Source organism: Purpureocillium takamizusanense, chromosome 2, assembly GCF_022605165.1.
Source record: "Purpureocillium takamizusanense chromosome 2, complete sequence".
NCBI lineage: Eukaryota > Fungi > Ascomycota > Sordariomycetes > Hypocreales > Ophiocordycipitaceae > Purpureocillium > Purpureocillium takamizusanense.
This window is the reverse complement of record NC_063069.1, coordinates 2,424,188-2,446,495: the sequence shown is the minus strand read 5'-3', so window position 1 is coordinate 2,446,495 and position 22,308 is coordinate 2,424,188. Positions and strand designations below refer to the sequence as shown.

Sequence of the window (22,308 nt, the reverse complement as noted above, 5' to 3'; positions counted from 1 at the left end):
TGGCGCCAGTGGCCGGGGCGAAACGGCTTAACGGGGTTTGTGGCGGGCGTGGCTCGTGAGCCAGGCCCAGGTGAGGGACGAGGCTGGGACGGCGGCAGGCCTGCAGAGAGAGAGGCTGGGCTTGGATTTGGTTTGGTTTGGCCTGGCCTGGCGGCTGCAAACAAACCCGACACACAAAATCGCACACAACCCTCCTCCGCAGTGCATGCATTCGATCCGCGCCATGCTGGCCAGTGCCAGCGAGATGCTTTTATGCATCAATCAATCAATCAATCAATCAATCAGCACGCCCGATGCGACACGACTTCCCGAGGCGCTTTCAACACTGCATCCTCAGTCCGCCACTCATGCCAGGGTCGCGACTTAAAAAAGCAGCGCTCCTCGGCTCACATGGAGCACCATCGTCCCAGCAGCGAGCGACAACCGCCGCCAGACCTGACCTGCTGTGCCGTGCCGTGCCGTGCGAGCGCTGCCCTCCTTTGCCTTGCCCTGTCCTGTCCTGTCCTGTCCCGGCTGGTCGCAAACGACGTGCCGCAGCTGCGACTCGTGCGACCGCGGCTGCCCGCAGCCGTCTGGGGGAGTCGTGCTCATCGTCGTCGTCCTCCTCCTCCTCCTCCTCCTCCTCCTTCGCGTCGCCACAGCTCCCCATCCGGACTCACCCGCCGGCGAGAGCGCACGACCCTAGAACCGCATGGAAGCTGCGTGATTTGGGCGACGCGACCCGCTCCACCCGAGGGACCAGGAACCCGCCTGGTCGCACGAGGGAGGCTCGGGGGACGCGTGCGCCTATTACTCGGAGTCGTGTGAACTGAACGAGACAACAGCAGCGTGCGTGCGAGTTTTGACAGGTGGCTGTGTCGCTGCTACTTTCAGACGAGCAGCAGGTCGCGCCTTGACCCCATCATCTCATCTCAATACTGAACGTACTCGGTGGCCAGTGCCCATAAAAGGTAAGCATCTCTCCGCGCGTTTGTTGTCGTGTAATGGCGAATGGCTTCCTAGCAGACTAGCGGGCCTCACTCACATGCGCGCGCCCCAACGCTACGCCAGAAGTTGCTCATGACCGCACGGTGGTGGCGTGCGAAGCAGTAATACAGCAGAATAGTCCCCCTCACAAGGCAGGGCGTGTTGCAAGTTTGCGCTCGAGCCATTCGCACCTCAGGTGCGCAACGAACGCGCGAGCCCAGAAAAGTCTCGACACCAGCATGGCTGCCGTCTCGCGGCCCAGGCAGGGCACCGACAGTCGCGCGGCGCGTCTACTGGTGCAACTGCAACTGCTGCCCGTCGCCGGAACCCCGGGATGGAGGCTTCCACTCTGTCTCTCGAGTCCACTACGTACCTCCACCTACTAACCTGCCTGCACGCGCCTCGCCTTGCATCAATCAATCATGGATGGGCGACGCGACAGCTGTCGCACGCGATGCAAATCGTTCTACCGAGGCGCATGCACGGTGCGGTGGGCGGCGCTGGATGTGCTGCCCCTACGCTTCGGTGCCCTCACACTTCGCCAATCAGCAAATTTCCGCGACATGGGCCATCGACTGGCACCACCCACCACCGGAACGCAGCGCATGCGGCGCAGTGTAGGGTAGCCCGGTCGCTTCGCAGCAGGCGCCGGAAGCGGCCCCCAGCCACTGGGATTGGGTGGGTCCCGCTATGCAAGGCACCCAATCAACGCATGCGCCAACTCCATCGCCTGGGACGGTCGCAATCGTAGCCTCGCGTCCCCTGATCAGAGAGAGCAGAGGAGCATCAAAAAATGAGCTCATCAAATGTGCCCCCCCCCCCCCGAACCGGGATGCCTGGAAACTTGAAGTTTAGAGATGCAGCCACCCCACCACGCTTGTGGTGGTGGTCCGCAGCCGAGAGCTGGCGTGGGTGGTTTTGTCGGATGAGCCATCGCCTTCGTGTCTCATATCAACACGTGCTTTCTCACCTGACGCTCCTCTCCTTATCGCCAGATTATCATCCACATCCTCCACTGACTGACGTTGTGGGGACGCAGCGCACGCCCAACCAGCCAGGCCCGTCCTGGTCGGCCGGCCCAAAAAAAAGTTGATCCATCGTGGTGAAGCCGCCGTGAAATTTTCCCACCCATTCTCGTGGCTTATCGCAAGCAGCCCAACACCTTTGCAAGCCGCCCGAGAGCAGATTTCATCGCCAATCACTCTCTCTGCGGCTGCGTCAATTGCTTTCACGACCCCGTAGGCATCGCAAACGGGCTTCCTCCCCTTTGCTCCGTCGCCACCACACCCCTACACCACCGGCAGGCCGTCTCACGAGCACGCGCTGCTCTCGTGCCTCCCCATGCCCATGTCGACAAAGCGCAAGGCGCCGGCCAAGCTGGCCGCCCCCGCGGTCCGGTCGAGCGCAAAGGTCCCCACAAAGGCCACGGTCAACGAGGCCAAGGCCTCCGTGTCAAACACCGATGCCATCCAGAGCTCGCAAATGGAGACGATAGAGATCTCCTCGGACGAGCCCAGCGACGAGGACCTGTCGGATGACGAGGAGGAGGACCAGCCCGCAAAGACCAACGGGGAGGCCGCGCCCGCCCCTGCCGCCGTCAATGGCAAGCCAGCTGGCCGGGACGGTGCAGACCCCGAAGAGTCGGATGGTGAGCCCACGTCACCCTCTTTCGGCGAACTCCTACGAGACAATGGCGCCATCGACGTCCCCGCGCTCCTCCAGCAGTCGAGCGCCGCCGGCAGTAACGCCGCCGTCCAGCGCCCGCGCACGGCCATCGTGCCCCCTTCCCACCAGTCCCTCACGACGGTCCTCACTCAGGCCCTCAAGACGGACGACACCGACCTCCTCGAGTCCTGCCTCCACACCACCGACCTGACGACGATCCGAAACACCATCGAGCGCATCGACAGCTCCCTCGCCGGCACGCTCCTCACCAGCCTGGCCGCCCGGCTGTACCGGCGGCCTGGCCGCGCCGGCAACCTCATGACGTGGGTGCAGTGGACGCTCGTCTCCCACGGCGGCGCGCTCGCCTCCCAGCCCAAGGTGGTGCAGAGCCTGAGCAGCCTGCAAAAGGTGCTCGCCGAGCGGGCAAAGGGGCTTAACAGTCTCCTGGCCCTCAAAGGCAAGCTGGACCTGCTGGACGGCCAGATGGACCTGCGGCGGAAGATGCAGCGCGGCTCCGCCCTGCCGCAGCTGGGCGACGCCGGCGAGGACGACGAGGATGTCATCTGGGTGGAGGGCGAGTCTGACAACAAGGAGCCGGCCAACGGCGCGCTACGACCCCGGAGGAGACGGAACCAACACAGCGATGACGAAGAGGACGACGAGGATGAGACCGGCCCCCTGGCCAACGGGGTCGTAGGCGACTCCGAGGACGAGGAAGACGATGACGACGACGATGTCGAGGAGGACGACAGCGAGGGCGAGGACGGCGACGAGCCGCTCGACGAGGACGAGGTCGACCACGACGACGTGGATGAGTCGATGGGCGAGGACGAGGAGAGCGACGTCGAGGCCGCGGCGCCGCCGTCCAAGGTGCAAAAGATGGCCCGCTCGCCCTTTTCCAAACGAAAGTGAAAAGCGGGCTGCGGGGAGGACGGCGGGTGGTGGGAGAAAGACGGGCACTGCATTCGGCGTTGGTTCATCTTGTAGATTCTCTCTCGGGCTGTGCAAATACAACGACGGCGAGTTGATACCAGGCGTACAAGCATATACCTGCACATCAGGTCATGATGGGGACATGTCTCTCACTGTCGCAGGTCTGAAGTGGTGAGGTGCTTGAATGTGTTCTCTCTTTTGTATCGCTTTGAATCGTCTTTTGTCTGTCTACCTGGCCGTGGGCTGCCGTGCCTCGGACACCTCCAGGGCCACCGCATCATCACACGCACGCACGTCTCCTTCTGCGCGACCTCTCTCCCATGGATGATGATAACCTGCCCCGCCTCCCACGCCCACGCCCATGCCACGCTTCAACGGTCCCAAGGCGACGATAATCCCCCACCACCACCGAACATCCATCCAACACGCCGCGCCGGCCAACAAGCCGCAAAACAGCCTTTCTGTTTTTTTCTCTTGTTCCTTTTGCCAAAGCAGGTAGTAAAAATATATGAATCGCAACAACGCCCCCGCAACCGGATGATGCAGATGGACAAGTCTCCCTCCCCAGTCGCCGCCGCAAGAGACGTGAGCAGCCGCCGCATGAAGAACATCAATTTCGTGCATTCTAAAGCCATTAGATACCAAGTACCGCGGCAGAGTAACCTGTGAGAAAGGGTGGTAGGATGGGAGAAGAAAAAGAAACGCCCGCTATCCAAGGTGACCATATGCCAACCGAGAAGATGAGGAAGAAGAAGAAGAAAAGGGAAAATATGATGGATATAAATGTTTGGTATGTGCCAAGACGTTGTTGGCCAAGCCTCGCATCGAGGCGAGGAAGCAGGAGACACCTGCTTCAAATGGCCCAGCTGCCCCTCCGCTCCCTGACGCCCCAGGCCAGCGGATCGAGGTTGTCGAGGTTGGGGTGCTGCCGCGCCCACTCGTAAATGTACGTCTTGAGGGCCCTCCAGCGCGGACATCTGGCCTCCTCGGGGTTGTCGTCGAGGCGCATTTCGAGCATGTGGCCCTTTGCCATCTGCCGCTCGTCGTCGCGGCCGAGCTCCTCCACGCTCACGCGCGTGATCTTGGACAGCTCCTCGTCAAAGGACCGCGCCATGGCCGGGTACCCGAGGGATAGGTAGTTGTACACCTGGGTGACGAACTCATCGTCAAACTCGTGCAGGATCTTCTCGTCACGCTCGGCCTGCGTCTTTTCGCGGTGCAGACGCTCGTCGAGCCCGTGCAGCATGTGCAAACCCTTGTTGGCCGCCGCCTGGCCGCCTCTGCTGGCCCGGCGCTGGTGGTGGTCGGCCCGCCAGAGGCTCGGCGGCGGCGGCGAGCTGCCCGAGGAGCTGTTGTTGGACGAAGACGCGTACAGCGAGCCGGGCTCTTCGCTCAACGACTCGTACGCGGGCGGCTCGCCGGGTGTACCCGGCGGCATCGGCGTGACCATCATGGGCGCGGGGTGCAGGTCCGCCGGCACGATGAAGTCGGTGTTAGACTCGGAACGGAAGCAGTAGCCCCTCCAGAGACCGCCCTGACCCGACGTGTCCCGATTCTTCTCCACCGACCCCCCATGCTCGACAAAGGGGTGGTCCGTCTCCAGCTTGGTTTGCTTGGGCGACGGGCACCTGCGGAACGTGAGATCCTTGCCCAGCATCGGCGGTGACGCTGCCTGTCGCATGAGGTGCAGCTTGACATCTTCGGGCTGCAGCCCAAATGAAGCAAATGGGCGCCCGGCCCCGGGGTCGGCGGGTGCGAGGAATCCCGGCGCGGGGCGTGGCTCCGGCGCTCGGCCGTCTGCGGCGGGCCAGGCGTCGGCCTGCCGGTCACCTCCGAAAAGGCGGTGGTGCTGCGGGTCGGCGGCAATGGGGCTGACGGCCCGGCGCAGCGACTGCATCTCGGCCATAGAGTCCCGCCTGTCATCCGGGTCCAGCTTGTTGGTCGTGGTCCACAACGGGTCCGGGGGCAGGGACAGGTCCATGCGGTCGAGGTCGGAATCGGTTCGCAGCATGATGGCATCTTCGTCATCTTCGTCGTCGCCCATGGGCAAGTCGTAGTCGTCTCGGTCCTCCGCAATCTGCTCGGCATGCTCCTGCATGTGCCTGTGCCACCAGTTCAAGCCGAGATTGGACGACGACTTGCGACGCAGCCTCTGGCCGTGGTCCTCGGGGGCGTCGTCCGAGGCGCCATCGCTGCCGGAGCTCTCGTGAAAGTAGAAATGGGCGACGCCGCCCTCACGGGCCCGGCTGTTGGGAAAGGCAGCGAGCGCAGCTTCCTCGATCTGCCGTGCCGCCTCCTTGCCGGCCAGCTCGAGCAGGTACTCCTTGACCCCCTCATCTTCCGTCTCGCGCCGCGTCGGCGGCATGTGACGGGCCGGCTCGTCATCCTGCGAGTCCCCGCGCTTCCGCCGGGGCTTGGGCCTTGCCACGTAGATGTGGTTCGTGTAGGGGGTGATGTCAGTCTTGTCCGTCGGCCGAGTAGCGGGGCCGGGGTCGCCCGCCCGGTGGGTGCGCCTGGACGTCTCGATCAGCTGCGGCTTGAAGCGCCGTCTCTGCAGCGGTGCGAGCCCATGATGCTGTAGCAGGTGCAGTTGCGGTGGTTGCAGCGGCAGCGGCAGGTCGGGAATTGCCGGCGACAGCGATCGAGGCGAGGGTTCTGGCGTCAGCTCTGGGTTCGGCCCAATGTGACCCTGCGGCTGCGGCTGCGGTGGTTGTTGTTGCTCGTGCTGGGGGCCGCTCTTAATGGATTGAAAGGTTGTCTCAAGGGGGACGGGGGCGAATCGCCGCCTTGGCTCGTCCGATTTCATTGTCGCGGACGGCGCGGTGCTGCCCCGTCGTCGTCGTCGTCGTCGTCGTCGTCACAGCCACCGTCAAGTCTCAACAACCAAAGGGGGCCCGTTCTGTTGGGTCGCGCAACAATGGTGGAGAGAGAGGAGGGGGTTCCAGCTGCTACACAGCGGTCATGCTTCAGCTCGGGCGATATCGGTGGCTTCTGCGTCGAAGCGGCGGCGGCGGCGGCGGCGGCGGCGTCGGCAGGACGGACGGAAATCAAATTGCAGACGTTGGACGTTGGACGAGGGTCGAGTGCGTTGCGTTGCGGTGCGGTGCGGTGCGGTGGACGAGGCGAGCAGCGGTTCGGTCGACGATGGAATCTTGCACAAGGCGAAAACAGGCCAGGGGGCACAAATAACAGCTAACGGCGCTGGGCAGTCTATTGAACGGGGACCGCCCGGCCTGGGCCGCTCACGATGAATGGCAATCATGGCGGACTTGAGTCGTTCTGCCAGTGGAGTGGGGCAGTACTATCGTGGTGGGGTGCAGATTAGGTCTAGGGACAGTCCGAGAGCGGAAAGCAACGTGGTCTGCACTGTGCCGCACGCGGGGCGAGGGCGGCCCTCAGCTTGCACTGCGTACAGACTAGGGCATCCAGCAGCTTATTAGTAGAAGAGGCACGAGTCGCGTCGGCGGGCATCCATGGATCTCACATGGTGGCCCTAATTCGCACTGTGCCGGTACGCCGACGTCCCTGGCGGCCGTTTTTCACTGGCCGATCCTGCACACTCTCAGGGCATTGTGCCTGCCCTGGGCGTAAACTCTGTCGCCAGCGTCAGGCGACCATCATCATCAATCATACATGGCAGATGCCGTATCCCATCTCGCCATGGCCCTTTACCGGTGGGCTGACATCATTGCCTGCGATCGCTCGCGAGATGCTCGGCCGGCCGCCGAAACAGGCCGCCGTGTCTCTCCATTGTTCGCCGGGTGCGCGCCGCCCGGTGGTGTTGGGGCTGCCCGCTGAGCTTCCCGAACCGAACGCTGGTGCCACCACGAGGAATGGACGCCACCGTTTTCGACGCTGGTAGAACGCCCGCCCGCCCTTTGTTTCGAGCAAGACAACGGACAACTGGGCGGCCCAACAAACAAACACCTGCTGCCTACCTGCAGGTTCAGGGTTCGGGGGACTCGGCAGACCCAGTCTCGCCCAATTGCGGCCCGGCCAGGGTCGATAGTCGACCACTTTCAGGTCCCGGCACCCTTCCGCGTCAGCAGCTAGTGATCCCACCGCACCGTGGTCGGTGGACGCTGGCAGGCTGGCTGGCTTCACCGACAATGATTGATTGTTGATGGAACTGGGAGCACAGGTCTTGGACAGGAAGGTGGCATATCGTGGGGCAAGGCCATCACATCACGTTGGTTGGGAGAGGCCAGACGGTGAGGAACTGGGCGGTTCGACTCTGTCCTCAGTCGAGATCCTCCGCAATCTTAGTCGCCACTGCGAGTCGGGACGGGCAAATTACGTCAATCTTGCATCTCGCAGACGACGTTGGCTTCGATTTTATGATCCAAGGGTCTCTGGCCTTTTTTTGGCCCCGTCTAAGTGGAAGAGGGCCTAGTTACCGCTTCGTTGGCTTCAGCAAAGCGAGGGCACACCCAAGGAAGCATCCTCCTACAGTCCGATGCCGCGTCGACAACCTTCCTACCCTATATTCATCGATGATGTGAATGCATAGAATCTTGTCAATACTGCGAGGCCCTTCCCCTTCTGTCATAAATTGCGCGCGGTCGTTGCAGCCGATATCGTCTCGTTGTGCGATTGTCTTTGCAGCTGCGACTGAGCCGCCAGCTCATTTCGCCTCATGGCGAGCATGGCTTTCCGCCAGCCACGTCTCGTGCGCGGACTGGACTGCGTGGCCTTGGTGGGTATAAACCAAATGCCCGCGTCCAACATATCCGTCCCGTCATCTGGGATTCCCGCCACTCCCTCGTGGCTGTCGGCGGTATGAGTAACCGCGGCCACTCTACGAAGCATGCGCTCCAAGCTGGACGGTGGGCCCCATGCTGGTGTTCCAACACGACTGCCGACACGCCACCGTGGGCCGTCGTGTAGCTTGCGTGCCAATCGTCTTCACCACTTCGTTTCCTAGACGGACGGAGGACAGCGTGACACCATACTGGTGCGGAGTCCGACTGGTCAAATGTGCCTCACCAATTTAATTGTCAAGGTCAACATGTAGAGACTCTCTTGAAGTGCTTGCAGTTCGCCCCTCTAGCCTTCCGCCATCTCCCGCCGCCTGCTCTCCACACTTGACACTGACATCTCCACACAACGCCACCGCGGCAGACCGAGCCGTAGGCTGGCTCGTGCTTCCGCCCGGGAACACAATGAGCCTCATGCGCCCAGCTTGGACGACAAGGCACGATCACTATGATCAAGGAGGGGCAGAAGAGCACGAGGAGGTCGAAGTTGATGGAGCTTGCTTGACGCCGCCGTCGCCTTCCGGCGTCACGAGAGGCGCGGCGCGAAGCCGGCATCCGCGTTGGCGTGGCCCTAGTTGCCGTCATGCGTGGCTAGATTGGCGGATCGCCAGGAACCGGCCCTCGCGACTGGAGACGCGATCTCGATGCAGGTTCCGGACGGAGATGCGCCGGGCACAATCAAAGAGAAGGGAAGGAGAGTGACACGGCATCCGTGACAAGACGACGGCGTGTGGCACCGCGAGACGGCGCGCCCTGCATGCACATGCCGGCAGAGCATCGCAATCTACGGACACAGGACGGATACTAGATGGGACGAAACTACAGGTTCGTACGCATGCGACGCCAGCCGTACACAGGCACAGAGCGGCAGTGCTACGAGCACGCAGCGGCGACGACATTGGCTTGGGTGCCGAGATTGGCTGCGATACCTGCATGCTGTCTGACGCATGCTGCGCCCAAGTTGATTCATGGGTAGGTAGGCAGGCATACAGACAGACGGGCGTGGGCTGATGCGACTGCGAGGCGGCGACTTTGTCTGTCTCGTGGAGCGCGATACGTGCCTGGTTGCCGGGCGCGGCACTTGAGCTCGGGTGTCTGCGGCCTCAGCTGACTGGCGCGGGTGATGGAAATGACAGAGACGCTGCTGAAGCAGGCGGCAAGGCAATGCGCCCATTCGTTGGCGACGGGCGACTCTCGGGACGCAAGAAGGTCGACGGTTCCGAGTCGTCGTCGTCGGTCTCGCCCGTGAGACGAGACGGGCAGAGGCGAGACAGAAGAGAGGCCGCCCAGGGGGAAGGGACATGCAAAGCAAGCAAGCAGGCAGGCAAGCAGGCAAGCAGGCAAGCAAGCAAGCAAGCAAGCAACCGAGGGCCCACGACGGGCGGACAGACGAGACGTTGTTGTTGCCAATGTCGCGTGTGCGTACTGTTTCTGTAGGTACCTTGTTACCCATGATTAGCGTTTGCGTTTGCACCTGCAGCGAGTCCTGAAGAGGCGCCGCGTCGAGCAGAGACCAGACCAGACCAGACCAGTCTCGCGGGGGAACGGCCCCGTCTCGGTCTCCCCTGGGCTGCCTGCGTGCTCCCCAGCTGGACGGGACCGCCGTGATTGACTTTCTTTGCAGGTGACGACGAGCTTTGAACACGAAGGTTGAGATTGGCGACGGGGCCGCGCGATGTGGGCGACTGCGCGACGCCAGTCTTGGAGGGTGTCATTCGCAGCAGGGGAAGCAATGCTCGTGCATCGGTTCTTCCTCATGGCACTGTACGAGGTACCTACAGTACTACGTACGAGCGAGGAAGCTGTCCGTCCACGCGGTGCTACGACGCACCAACAGACAGGCTGTGAGGGTCTCGTGAAGCACAGTGGAGGGTAGCGGCGCAGCAGCCCGCCGGCCTGAGGCGGTGCAACCTAAAAACAGCATCCCGCTTGAGATTGGCACTCACTCCATCGACGGCACCGCCGCTGGGTTAGTAGTACCTAGGCATGGATGCCATGGGCGGTCGGTCGGTCGGTAGGCGGGTGGGCGGCGGGTGGGTGGAGGGTGGTTCAGGGGAGGAAGGAGGAGGAGGAGGAGGAGGCCGGCCCACCGAAGCGATTCGCTCCGTCCGTTGGTGCGGCCGACACGCATCAATTCCCTACTACTAGCAGGCATCTCCAGTATCACGACGTTCTCGTCTGCTGACATCTTGCTCGCAGCAGAGCAGGCGCCCCGTCGGCCGTCTCGTAATGGCGAACAGAGCGCGGTACTAGGATGGCAGATACGGCAGACGGGGACCGCGGGCCGGCGTTACTACCCAAAGCGGTGGAAAGAAAAAGAGGCACCGCAATTGCAACTTTGCGGGCGAAACGATCGAAGCGTAGCAGAAATCCTCCTTGAAAATAACGATAAGCGCAATAAAAAATCGCATTATTTTAGTACGATATTAATCAAGTCCCTTAACGACGATTATAGCTTCCTTTTTCTTATCCTCTATAGCTGTTCTGTCTATAGTAGAGGGGGCGAGGAATTTCGCGGTGCCGCTTTTTCTGTCCACCGCTTGCTACCTTACCTACTAACCTTGGGGTCGTACCTAGTCGGTTTCGACATTGACAGGAGGTCGGGCGGCGGCAGCTTGGCCGAGCGGTGGTGCGACCGTGTCGTACTTTGCAGGTACTGTACGACCTAGGTAGGTAATTTAGAGAGGGAGAGAGAGTGAGTGTGTGTGTGCACTGCACGGCATCGATCTAGCACGGCATGCTGCGACGACAAGGACGAACCTGACAGACGCGGTTGCATCCCGAGACTTGGCCGGCAGTTTTGGAAGTGCCGGACTGCAACGACGACGACGACGGCGACGACGACGACGGCCCTTGGCCCGTACAAAGCATCTACCTACATGACACATACAAAGCGTCGTCGTGATTCATGGTTGATAGACAGACGGGCAGCGGAGCGGGCCTTCCCAGCGCCTGCAGAGTGTACCTATGTTTGGGCAAGGTTGCAGCGTCTCATGCTGGCCCACCGATGGAATCCCTCGCAGGGATGAGGTTTAGCTCCAGCTAACTACCTACCTGTCCATCCTGCCCTAGACTCATGCCCAGAGTCCACTGCCCTGCCTTGCCTGCCACGCGCGGTCCACTGCCGTCGTCCATCCACCAAAAAAAGTACCTAAAGTTACTGAATCCACTGCCCGCTGGGGCGCCGCATCCATCCGCATCCCTCCATCCCTCCCAGCCCAGCGCGACAGGGGGCCGTGTCCGCGGTGGAACCGCCCACGAGGCCGTTCTCGATCTCGCCCGCCGCCCGAGAGCCAAGGCGATGCGCGCGATGCACGCGATGGGTTGGAAGAGAAAGAATCCAGGCATTGATTGACCTCGGGTTCGCTCTCTCCTCTTTCGTCCCCTCCGCAGCCACAAGGAGCCGCGCGGGCCCGGCTGCGACTCTTGCTCGTACTGAGTTACTATTTCATTCATCTCGTCCGTCCGGCCGGCGCAAAAGAACGCGTCCTTGCGCCCTGCCGCTCGACTCGGACATTGACGACTCGTAAGGTTCAGTCAGATAGGTTGCTTCTGCGGCCCCTGACCCGCGCTGCGCTGTGCTGCGCTACTTCACCACCTGCACCTACAGGCTACAGCCAGGCACAGGCACAGGCACACACTCACACACACACACACACACACGCGCGGGGCAGCCATCCCGCACCCAGGCGGCCCAGCAAACCCCGGCGCCGCATCCGTCCCCCTGCCCGCCAGTCGTCGTCGCAAACAAAAAAAAGTCAATTTCTGGGTCTGCCAACCGTGCGTTCCAGCCTGCGACAAGGAACGACCCCCTTCCTTTCGGATCCAACAAACAACACGCCCCCCCCCCCCCCCAGATCCTCCTCATCAAGGCGACCCCCCAAGGACAGGCCCAGGTGCATCCCGTGCACGCAAATCGCAGGACCTTGTTTTTGCCGTTGCGTTTGTTTTCTTTCGGAAGAGACTCGCTGTCAGGACCTGCCATCTGTGGCGCACGCATCCGCATCGGGGGAGCAGCAAGCCCATTGTTTGGCTGTGTTTGGCGTTGGCCCAACTCGGCTTCCTTTGAGAGGACTGGCCCGGGCCAGAAAAAAAAAAGAACCGGCCTCGCCTTTTCCCATTCTTCCCTCCAACCCTCGAAAACTCCTGTCTTGTCCTGTCCTGTCTGCGATCCAACAGACAGACGACGCATCGTTCGGGCTCTGTTCCTCCACATACGTACATTCTACTTTCTGCCCAAGCGTTCCCTCCCTCGTTAGGCCGCACGCGCCACACCTGCCCTACGAGCGCTCCAACGACTTTCATTTCTCGTCGGGCCTGGCGAGGAATGAGCCAGTCCCGGCTCCAGCTCGCACCCCCCGGCGGCGACGCTGCTCATGTCTCTGGCCGTCACGAGACTACTGATCACGCAGCGTCACAGACAGATCGATACACCTTTTGGACCACCCCACCCCCAGACCTGCGCGGCATCGTTCGACAGGAGCCCGTGTGTCATTACCAGCGAGCGAGCTCGTGCCTACCACCACTACCAGGTCGGGCAGGGCAACGGTCGTCGTTGACGCTCATGTGTAGCACTTAGCACCATACTATCCGTTGTCCACCCTGCCTGTATACCAGGCCGTCGACTGGAAAAAAGGGCCACCTGCCCTTTTAAACCCCCGCCTCTCCTTCATCCTGCGCTCGGCAGCCCATCCATAAAGGCGTCGAGCGCCATGGCGGCATCAACGGCCTCTGACGAAGCCGCCGCCGCCGCCGCCACGACAGCGGCACCGCAGCACGACGGCGGTGCAACGTTCGAGATCTCGCCGCCCGCGACCACGAGCCCCGGTTCGCCGCCCATACGCTCGGTCACCAACCGAGTCGCCACGCCGCTGAGCCTGTTCCTCGACTCGCCGTCGAGGCGGGGCGGAGCGAAGTCTAGCGGCGAGAAAACCACCGACATCAGCGTCAGCGCCAGCGCCAGCGCTCACGGCTGCCTCAGCGGCGGCGGCGGCGATGCACGCAAGCCGGGGGCGGACCTCTTCGCGACCATGTCGCCCGCAGAGACGCCCGAGCCCGCTGTCTCGCCTGTTGTTGATGCCGTGGCCGGGGGTCGCGGCGGGAATGATGACGATTCTCGACGCTCGCAGGCCGTCGCTCAGCTCATTTCGGCTCCGGGACCCAGTGCACGCGCCACCTGGGCCCATGGATACGAGCCACCACCGTCAGCCGCTGAGCCTCGGGACCGCCTCCCCCCGATGACAAACACAAACGTTGACTCGCCCCCTGGCGACGGCGAGCATCGCCCTCATCCTCACCTTTATCAAAATCAACAGCATCCCCTCTCCGACGCCCAACCCCTCCGCACTGCCAGCGTTAGGGCCGACACCAAGATCGCCCACCCCAAGCCCATCTCCACGCCCGTCTCGGTTGGGCAGCCAACCGCCGACCCCAAGCTCCGCACCGTCGCCTCGGTCGGCAGCAGCGTCGCCCATCTCGAAGCCACCGCAGAGCGCCTATCCATGACGAGCTCCATCGACGATGCCATCCGAGAATTGCACGGGGAATTGAAGCGGAGCGACAGCAGACGCTCCTCCCATCTGGCCAGTGCCCGAGCCGCCTCGTCCGACGCCGCACACGACGCCCTCTACAACAGCGGCTCCGAGACCGCCTCCGTCGCCGGCCCCGTCAAGCGCCACCTCTCCACCTCGTCGTCCATCGTCTCGACCAACATCGCCGCTCGCCAGGGCGGCTACTCGCCCGCCGCCTTTGTCATGTCACCCAACCACTCCCTCACGACGGGCCGCCTCCGCTCGGGCTCGCAGACCTCGGTGACCGGCCGACCCGACATCGATATTGGCACGATCCTCTCGCGGCACGGCCCTGGAAAGTCGTCGGTGAGAAGCGTCCGCTCTGCCAAGATGTCTCTTGCCGAGATTTCAGAGTCGGAGCCTGTGGCCCTGACCGGTGAGGCCCTGGATGCGGCCGACAACGCGCCACCAATCGAGGACCAGATTGACGAGAGCGAGCTGCGGATACCGCCCATTGACGACGATGTCCCGAGCACGGCCGCCTTTCATGAAATGCTGGGAGACAGCGTGTATCATAACGCACCCCATAGCCAGCCCGGGCAGCAGTCTGCCAACGGAGTCGTCAGCCAGGACGGCGACCACGACGACCAGCGGCCAGCGACGTCCCATTCGAACAACACCTTTCAACAGTGCCAAGACGCCTTTGTCGACTTCGACGGCGTGCACTGGGAGCCCGAGGTTGAGCAAGACCTGTACGTGCCCCCCGATATGGAGCCGGAGCTCCCGACCCCGCGTCCGCCACGCGTCCGGCCGCAGTCGTACCTGGACCCCGAAACGGGACAGCAGATGCTGTACTACCCGGCCCGTGTCCCCGCCATGCTCAACCTGCCCCCAAAGCTGTCCAGCCGACCCAAGGCGACGCAGCGGAACCAGCGGAGGTCCCAGGTCCTCTCCGCCATGATGGACCTTGGCGCGCAGCCGCCCCTGCCTCCGTCGCCCGATAAGAGAGGCTCGACCTTTGAGCTCAACAACCTCACCAGGAAACCCGCGGCTCCCGAGCGGGCCTCATTCCTCCCCGATCCTGTCGAGGGCCAGCGCAACTCGTTTGACCTGTCGCACTTTGACTTTGCCGATCACGAGGCCAAGTCGGAGAGCGGGGCGGACGAGATGGCGGCTGAGCCTGATGCGGCTGCAGACCAAGCGCGGCCAGTGTCTCACAGCGACGCCGAGAAGCGCAAGTCTCGGATGTCTGCGCTGCTCAAGCTGCCCCCGCAGCTTCGGGCGAGCGCCTTCTTCGACCTGCCCCCGACCAATGCCGTCGACGTCGAGATCAAGGACGGGTCCGCCATGGCCACGCTCGACAGCATACTCGACGCCTCGGCCAAGGCGCCCGTCAACGCCTTCACCGATCACCTCCACGGGGGCACGCTGGGACCCGAGGTGTACGGCAAGACCAAGAAGCACAAGGCTCGTCAGTCCACGGCGACCCTCACCGGGCTTGCGCCGCCGGCGCCGGAGCCCAAGAAGCGCTCGTCCTTTATGTGGCTCGGCAAGCGCGCCACCAGCAGCCACAAGGAAGACGAGAAGAAGCGGCCGCATACCGTGGCCGGCCCGGCCGACCTCGACCGGACAGAAGACTCTGGAGAGGCCGCCAACGGCAAGTCCACCGCGGGTGACAGCACGGACAATGTAATTCGCGTCGGTGCGGCAGACGAGAACGCCGAAGAGGGTTCGGAGCAAGAAGAAGTGGACGAAGAAGAGTACCACGGCCCGCCGACGACGCTCCTCGCCGAGCTCCAGTTGCGCAAGCAGGAGCAGCAGCAGCGGAAGAAGAACCTCGGTTCCGGCTTCGCCAACGGCATGCACGCGACACTCCTCGAGATGGACACGGTCGCAGAGCAACAGCGCAAAGAGCGCAACAAGAAGCGTGTCAACCTCGCCTGGGAGGATCCCCTCGCCCACACTGGCGAGAACGGCTCCGACGACGAGGACGTGCCCCTGGCCGTCCTGGCGGCCATGCAGCAAGGCGCCAAGAACATGGCCGACCTCGAGCGGCCCATGGGCCTCATGGAGCGCCGCGAACTCGAAGACAACGAGCCGCTCAGCCACCGCCGCGCGCGCCTCCAGGGTCTGGAGCCCCCCACCGTGCTCCTGCCGAACCGCATGAGCGTCATGTCGTTCCCCGCCTTTAATCGCGGCGCCCAGAACCGGTCTCCCTCGGCCAGGGGCCATAGCCCTGCTCCAGAGGAGGAGGAGGTCGAGGGTGAGACGCTCGAAGAGCGGAGACTGCGCCTGACAGGGAAGGACAGCAGCAGCGAGCTCCCGCGGGCGCGCCCCGTCAGCAGCACCTTCTCTACCGAGCTCCTGAGCCAGTTCGGGGACCTAGACGACGCCAAAGACAAGGCTGCGGAGGGCAAGGGGGCCACGGCGCCGGCGCCGGCGAGTGGCGAGGATGAGACCCTCGGGCAGCGCCGGCGACGATTGCAGGCGGAGAAAGACGCCCGCGAACGCGAGATGAGCTACGGCAACCTTGTTGGTGACGCGGAGCCAAAGGCCAGCAACCGCCTGAGCCTGGCCAACATCCTCGCGGCCCACCCGCAGAAGGTCCCCGACGTGCACGCACAGGAGCAGGCCCAGCGAGCTGAGGACGCGCGCGGCGCCATGGAGCGCGACGCCAAGCTGGCCGCCATGCGCAAGCAGATGCCGCAAACGCTCGATGTGCCCGGCGTTGACCGGTCCGGGGGCTACAGAGGCGGAGCGTTCAATGACGGGACAGGCGGCTCCAGCCTCCTAGTGGCCAAGAATGCGTACGAGGCACAGCTGCAGGAGCAGAAATTGCGCGCCGAGGAGGAGCAGCGCGCCGCCCGGTTGCGTGACGCCAAGATGGCTGCCATGCGGGAGCAGATGCCCCAGACGCTCAACGTGCCTACGTTTGACCGGTCCGGCGGCTTCCGGGGCGGCGCCTACAACGACGGCAGCGGTGGCATCGGGCTTCGCGGGGCGCGCTCGAGCCAGTCGCTCAAGGTGCCTGGCGTCGCCCAGCACGGTTTCGGCTCTCGGAACCGGTCCAGCGTGGTGGTCAACAGCGGCAGCATGCTCGGCGGGCCGGTGCAGCAGCCGGTTTACAACGCCATGGGCGGCATGAATGCCATGGCGCCGTACAATGGGCTCAACGCTATGGGCTCCGTCAACAACCTGAGCGCCATGGGTAGCTACGGCAACCTCAACGCCATGGGCTCTTTCAACAACCTCCACGCCGCAGGCCCGTATGGGAACGCCAACGGCATGGGCTCCTACAGCAACATGCACGCCATGGGCGGCTTATACAACGGCAACGCCGGCATGAGCGTCTACGGCGGCAACATGATGGGCACGGGGATGCAGATGCCCATGCAGATGCCGATGCCCACGAGCTCGGGGTCCGTGGACCGCGTGGAGCAGTGGCGCCGCAGCGTCCACCCGTGAGCAAGACTTGCAGCATTGTAACCACCTTTTCTCTGTCTGGGCAGGGGCGAGAACGCAATAGGAACTTGTTTTGAGTAGCGTGCGCAGTTATTTGGCCCAAGCATGGCGAGGCGCTGGACGACGGATCACTTGGCATTCAACAGGCAACAATATTTTTTTAATAACACGGCGGGCTGCCTGACGCTATCGGGTGGCACAAGGGGATACATAGAAGTCGGTGCACCGAAATATACAAGCTTAAAGCACTTCTCGTTGGTCTGTTCTACGTGAAGCAACGCTATGAATCCCAGCACCGAGTGCGGTTGGTTCGGCCGGCAGGGCAATGTCTTGTACTCCCCTCTACGTGAAGGTTAAAAAAAAAGAACGCTATGAAAATCCAGTACCGCTCGTCTACGTGAAGCAAGGCTATGAATGCAGCACAGAGTACTTTTGCTCGGCCTGCTCGAGGGCGCGATGGAGGGGTATCTCGGAGAGGTTTACGATCTTGGTGCCCTTGTAGAACTTCCAGATCAGGTAGGCGCTGATGACGAGGGGGATGTCACTGGTGCGAGTCAGCGCCCGCGCGTCTCGGCACACACACGAGCCGGGGGGGGGTTGGGGTTGGGGTTGGGGTTGCATACAGATATGCAGAGACGAAGCTGCTGGCGTCCCAGTTGCCCTTGGTAAAGACCTTGAACCCGGAGGTGAGGAGGATGAGGATGCACATGACAATGGCAAAGTACGAGGTGTAGACTGGGGCGGCGCGGTCAGCAGCTTGGCCGGAACGCGGACGAACATGGATGGGAAGGGATGGAGGGGGACACGCACGGGTCCACGAATTGTACCAGGGCAGCATCGTGAGGGGAATGTCCTGGCGCTTGAAGGCGAGGCGCAGGCGGATGTGGTTGAGCAGGATGGAGATCCAGGAGACGAGGACGCCGGCGGCGGTCAGGTCGACGAGCCACCAAAAGGCGGCGAGGGCGCCGCTGGAGAGGCTCATGAAGCTGAGGAACATGAAGGCGGTGTAGAGGGCGACGCAGGCCCAGGGGACGCCCCAGGAGGTGGTGCGGAGGAAGACGCGGGGGGCCTGGCGCTTGAGGGCGAGGCCATAGAGGACGCGGGTGCCGGCGAGCAGGGCCTGGTTGGAGGAGCTCCAGGCCGAGGTGATGACGACGGCGTTGACGACGGAGGGGACGGCGGGCAGGCCGGCGGCGGAGGCGGCGATGACGAAGGGGCTCTGGGCGGCGTCGCCGCTGGAGCCGTCGAGGCGGGGGTCGTCGCTGGGGACGAGCATGCCGACGACGAGGATGGCGAGCATGTAGAAGAGGACGATGCGGATGAAGACGTTCTTGCAGGCGGCGGGGATGGCCTTGCGGGGGTTGCGCGTCTCGGCGCCGGCCATGGCGATGGACTCGACGCCGGCGAAGGAGAAGACGGCGCTGGTCATGACGCCCCAGTAGCCGAGGAACTTGCCCCAGTTGCCCGGCGCGATGTACTCGACAAAGGGGCCCGGGTCGCGCCAGTAGCGGAAGTAGACGGCGGGGGTGCCGGGGACGCCGCCGAGGTCGATGACGAGGCCGAGGACGATGAGGAAGACGACGAGCAGGACCTTGAGGAGGGCGAAGAAGAACTCGACCTCGCCAAAGACGCGCACAAAGGCGACGCCGACGGCGACGGTGAGGACGATGAAGCAGACGATGAAGACGGCGGGGCTGACGCCCGTGTGCCAGAACTCGAAGAGCACGCATATGGCGGTGATCTCGGAGGGGATGCTCAGCAGGTTCCCGTAGACGAGGTTCCATCCCACGGCGAAGCCCCAGGCCGGGTCGACGAGGAACTCGGCGTGGCGCACGAAGGCGCCCGTCACGGGGAGCAGGGCGGCCGCCTCGCCGAGGGCGAACTGCACGGCGCAGACGACGACGCCGACGGTGGCGTAGCCGAGGAAGGCGCCGAGCGGGCCGCCCGTCTGCACGGCGCCGCCGAGCCCGAGGAAGAGGCCGGTGCCGATGGCGCCCGCGATGCCGAGCATGGAGAGGTGCCGCTCGTGCAGGCCGCGCTTGAGGTCGCGGTCCTCGGCCGTGGTGACGAGGTCGGCGTTGGCGATGGTGTTGTCGCCGCCACCGCCGCTGCTGCCAGAGGGATCCATGGGCGGGCCGGATCGAGTCTCTGCCTCCTCATCGTCATCGTGATGGTGATGATGGCCGCCTTGCATCGTCTGCTGCCGCTGCTGTCGCTCCAGGTCTGGCGTGAGCGTGTCTGCGGCCGCGGACGAGACACCGCCGGTAATGCCCTTGGGGTTGTTGCGGCTGCTACTCGGCGCAGACATGGCGTCCCCGATGACACGCGGCGCGGCCTTGTCGTCATCATCGTCGTTGCCGTTTCTGTCCCTGCCGCGGCGGGAAAAGAAACCCAGCCCAAGGCCCATGGCTGGTTGGTGGGTGGGCTGCTGGGACGGGACGTTGGGCGATGAAGCCTAACTGATCACCGTCTGTCTTCTGCTGTGGTGCAGATTGATGGCGAGTTTTGCCGTCGCACAAAAAACTCAGTCAGACGAGTTTGAGAGAAGACGACGTCTCACGGGTGAGACATGCAGCCGACTCCCGCAAGATAGTGAGTGATGGACTCTATCTGTCTGTGCCTGTGAGGCGAGACAAGTAGTCGGCTCACTCGTGGCCGCCGTTGAGAAACTTTTTTTTTTGCTCAACTTTTTTTTTTCTCAAAGTAAATACTAAGTTATAACTTACCGGCTGGCAGGCCTGGCTTATCGCAATGCCCACTTGGGATGGTGTGCTCCAGTCGTCCCGCCGCCGTCCGAATCCTCATGCCCTTCTTGGTCTTCCGCCCACACTCTACCTACGCTCTGCGCCGTCTGTGTCCGGCGAAGCCCGGCCGGCCGGCCGTTGGTATCGGACAACGTTTGTTAGTTCCGAGCGGGACGGCAAGGGCTTGCGGATCCGCATTTGAGTCGCACGTGGGAATTTCCAAGGGCACCCCAGCATATGCGCTCCGAATAAGAGCGTCGCCTAACTACCGTAACATACTCATCTCGCCGAGGGGGGGTTCGAGGACGCAAGACACCAGGTTATGAAGTGAAAGCGTAGCCGCTTTGATCAAATGAGAGCATCCAGTATGTGATGTTAATTATTGCACGCGGCGAACGCGGCTGTCAGGCTAAATACGGGCGGCTGTAGAGCCAACTCCTCCTCCACTGCAGCCGAAACCCGCGGGTTTAGAGACCGCTCCAACAACCCTCCGCAATGCGTCACATCCAGATCCCGCGGGTTCAGCATCAAGTCCGGTGCATTCGCAGATGCCAGCAACATCCCAAGATGCATCTTGAGCAGCTATAAAGATGAGCGGCCGCTCCATTCTTTTTGTGTTGATACAGTCAGAGAAACATTCAACACAACACATCAACGCTTAAGAGTATTCTAGCAACTCACTCGGATCCGCCTTGGAAGATCTTAGATTTATAGACAAATTCTCCCCACACCAGAGCTCATCCTAGTTCAAGATGCCCGGTACAATCAGCGTACTCCAGCAATTCTTTTGCCCAGGGAAACCCAAGTTTACAGACCAAGACGTCCCAGACTTACAGGGCAAGGTACGCTGCCTCAATATGAAAGGCATCCTCCAAACCAAGCTCACCACATCTGCAGATCATCGTCGTCACCGGGTCCAACACCGGCCTCGGCAAGGAGGTGGCCCGCATCGTCTACTCCAGAAACGCCACCGTCTACATGATGGCGCGCTCCGAGGACAAGACCCGGGCGGCCATGGACAGCGTCCGCGCCGACGCCCCCGACTCGCGCGGCGAGCTGCACTTCATCCCCCTCGACCTGTCCGACCTGGCGAGCGTCCGGGCCGCCGCGGACGCCTTCTCGCGTAGGGAGCGGGTTCTCCACCTCTTGTTCAACAATGCGGGCGTCGGCTACCCGGAAAGGGGCGCGACGACGGCGCAGGGCCACGAGCTGCAGCTGGGCGTCAACTGCATCGGCCCTTTTGCCCTGACGAAGCTGCTCACGCCGCGCCTCCTCGCCGCCGCCGCCACCTCCGCGGACAAGAACAGCGTGCGCGTCGTCTGGGTCTCATCCTCGGCCGCAGAGGGTGTCAACCTGGCAGACTTCATGGAGAGCCTGTCCCGGATCGGATCGCTCGGCCAGCTGGATCAGTACAGCCTCAGCAAGCTGGGCAACTACTTGCATGCCGCCGAGTACGCGAACCGCCACAGGGCCGACGGCGTGCTGTCCGTGTCGCTGAACCCCGGCGCGCTCGACTCGGAGTTTTGGCGCACCCAGGGCAGCCTCACGACGTGGTTGCTGCGCCGCACGCTGCTGTATCCGCCCATCTACGGCGCGTACACCAGCCTCTTCGCGGGCTTCTCGCCCGAGGTGACGGCGGACAAGTCTGGAAGCTACAGTGAGTTCATGTTGCCTCGCCCCTCCATGTTCCCGCCTCGGCTCCGGCAAGAACTTGAAGAAGATGTGAAAAACTGACCTGGCGCAGTCGCTCCCTGGGGCCAGTTGTGGAAAGTGTCCAAGGACATGCTCGATGCGGCCAAGACAAAGTCTGAAGGCGGCAGCGGAGCTGCCCGGGACTTTTGGCAGTGGTGTGAGGAGCAGGTCGAGGCTTACGTCTGACAATGTTGGCGATTCTTTTTGATTCTCATTGGTGCTTTATCTTTGGGAGGTGGTGACATGGCGTTGTGTTGCCCATTGCTTCGTGTTGCCGGCTGCAACATTGTAAAGTTTTCAGCTATAGAATGGCGTTATGTCATATTTCGGTTGCGTTGGGGTTTGAAGCTTTCAACATTGAAGATTCTCTGGCTTTGAAATATGCGCTATCCGATGTGCAACTTGACGACTACATGTACGTAGTAAAGACTGGCGTGCCACGGTTGACACAGAGACCGAGGAGCAGTGTCTCTGATGTCACCGCTTGTCAAGTCACAGACAGCACGAGTCTTGTGATGCAAACGCCATGTATTGATTTCTCCGAAGACCCTGCAGCGCGCCCAGTAGACATGGATGGAC

At 62.7% G+C, this 22,308-nt stretch overlaps 6 protein-coding genes across 7 annotated transcripts; 3 read left to right on the top strand and 3 right to left on the bottom strand.

The window, feature by feature from the left end:
* Positions 1-319: 319 nt before the first annotated feature.
* On the bottom strand, positions 320-649 carry JDV02_002548 (uncharacterized protein; the record flags this gene model as incomplete). Its single annotated transcript, XM_047983583.1, has 1 exon — positions 320-649. The coding sequence occupies one exon, from the start codon at positions 647-649 to the stop codon at positions 320-322; it is 330 nt and encodes a 109-aa protein (XP_047839555.1).
* Positions 650-2,019: 1,370 nt separating this feature from the next.
* UTP5 (Small subunit (SSU) processome component) lies at positions 2,020-3,703 on the top strand. The gene has a single exon (XM_047983582.1). The coding sequence runs from the start codon at positions 2,308-2,310 to the stop codon at positions 3,541-3,543; it is 1,236 nt and encodes a 411-aa protein (XP_047839554.1). The 5' UTR covers positions 2,020-2,307; the 3' UTR covers positions 3,544-3,703.
* Positions 3,704-3,742: 39 nt separating this feature from the next.
* Positions 3,743-6,941, bottom strand: JDV02_002546 (uncharacterized protein). Its single transcript, XM_047983581.1, has one exon. The coding sequence runs from the start codon at positions 6,368-6,370 to the stop codon at positions 4,418-4,420; it is 1,953 nt and encodes a 650-aa protein (XP_047839553.1). The 5' UTR covers positions 6,371-6,941; the 3' UTR covers positions 3,743-4,417.
* A 4,831-nt stretch (positions 6,942-11,772) lies between these two features.
* JDV02_002545 (uncharacterized protein) lies at positions 11,773-17,654 on the top strand. Its single transcript, XM_047983580.1, has one exon. It carries the CDS (start codon positions 13,034-13,036, stop codon positions 17,294-17,296), a length of 4,263 nt encoding a protein of 1,420 aa, XP_047839552.1. The 5' UTR covers positions 11,773-13,033; the 3' UTR covers positions 17,297-17,654.
* On the bottom strand, positions 17,439-19,974 carry JDV02_002544 (uncharacterized protein). The gene is made up of 3 exons (XM_047983579.1): positions 18,104-19,974; positions 17,917-18,028; positions 17,439-17,837 (listed from the first exon to the last, which is right to left on the bottom strand). The coding sequence occupies exons 1-3, from the start codon at positions 19,698-19,700 to the stop codon at positions 17,702-17,704; spliced, it is 1,845 nt and encodes a 614-aa protein (XP_047839551.1). The 5' UTR covers positions 19,701-19,974; the 3' UTR covers positions 17,439-17,701.
* A 139-nt stretch (positions 19,975-20,113) lies between these two features.
* On the top strand, positions 20,114-22,084 carry RDH1 (Protochlorophyllide reductase). 2 transcript variants are annotated; one of them, XM_047983577.1, is made up of 4 exons: positions 20,114-20,402; positions 20,467-20,879; positions 20,935-21,694; positions 21,782-22,084. In XM_047983577.1, the coding sequence occupies exons 2-4, from the start codon at positions 20,790-20,792 to the stop codon at positions 21,913-21,915; spliced, it is 984 nt and encodes a 327-aa protein (XP_047839549.1). In that variant the 5' UTR covers positions 20,114-20,402; positions 20,467-20,789; the 3' UTR covers positions 21,916-22,084. The 2 variants fall into 2 exon arrangements, with proteins under 2 accessions (XP_047839549.1, XP_047839550.1); XM_047983578.1 differs by having other exon boundaries at positions 20,935-22,082.
* The last annotated feature ends 224 nt before the right edge of the window (positions 22,085-22,308 follow it).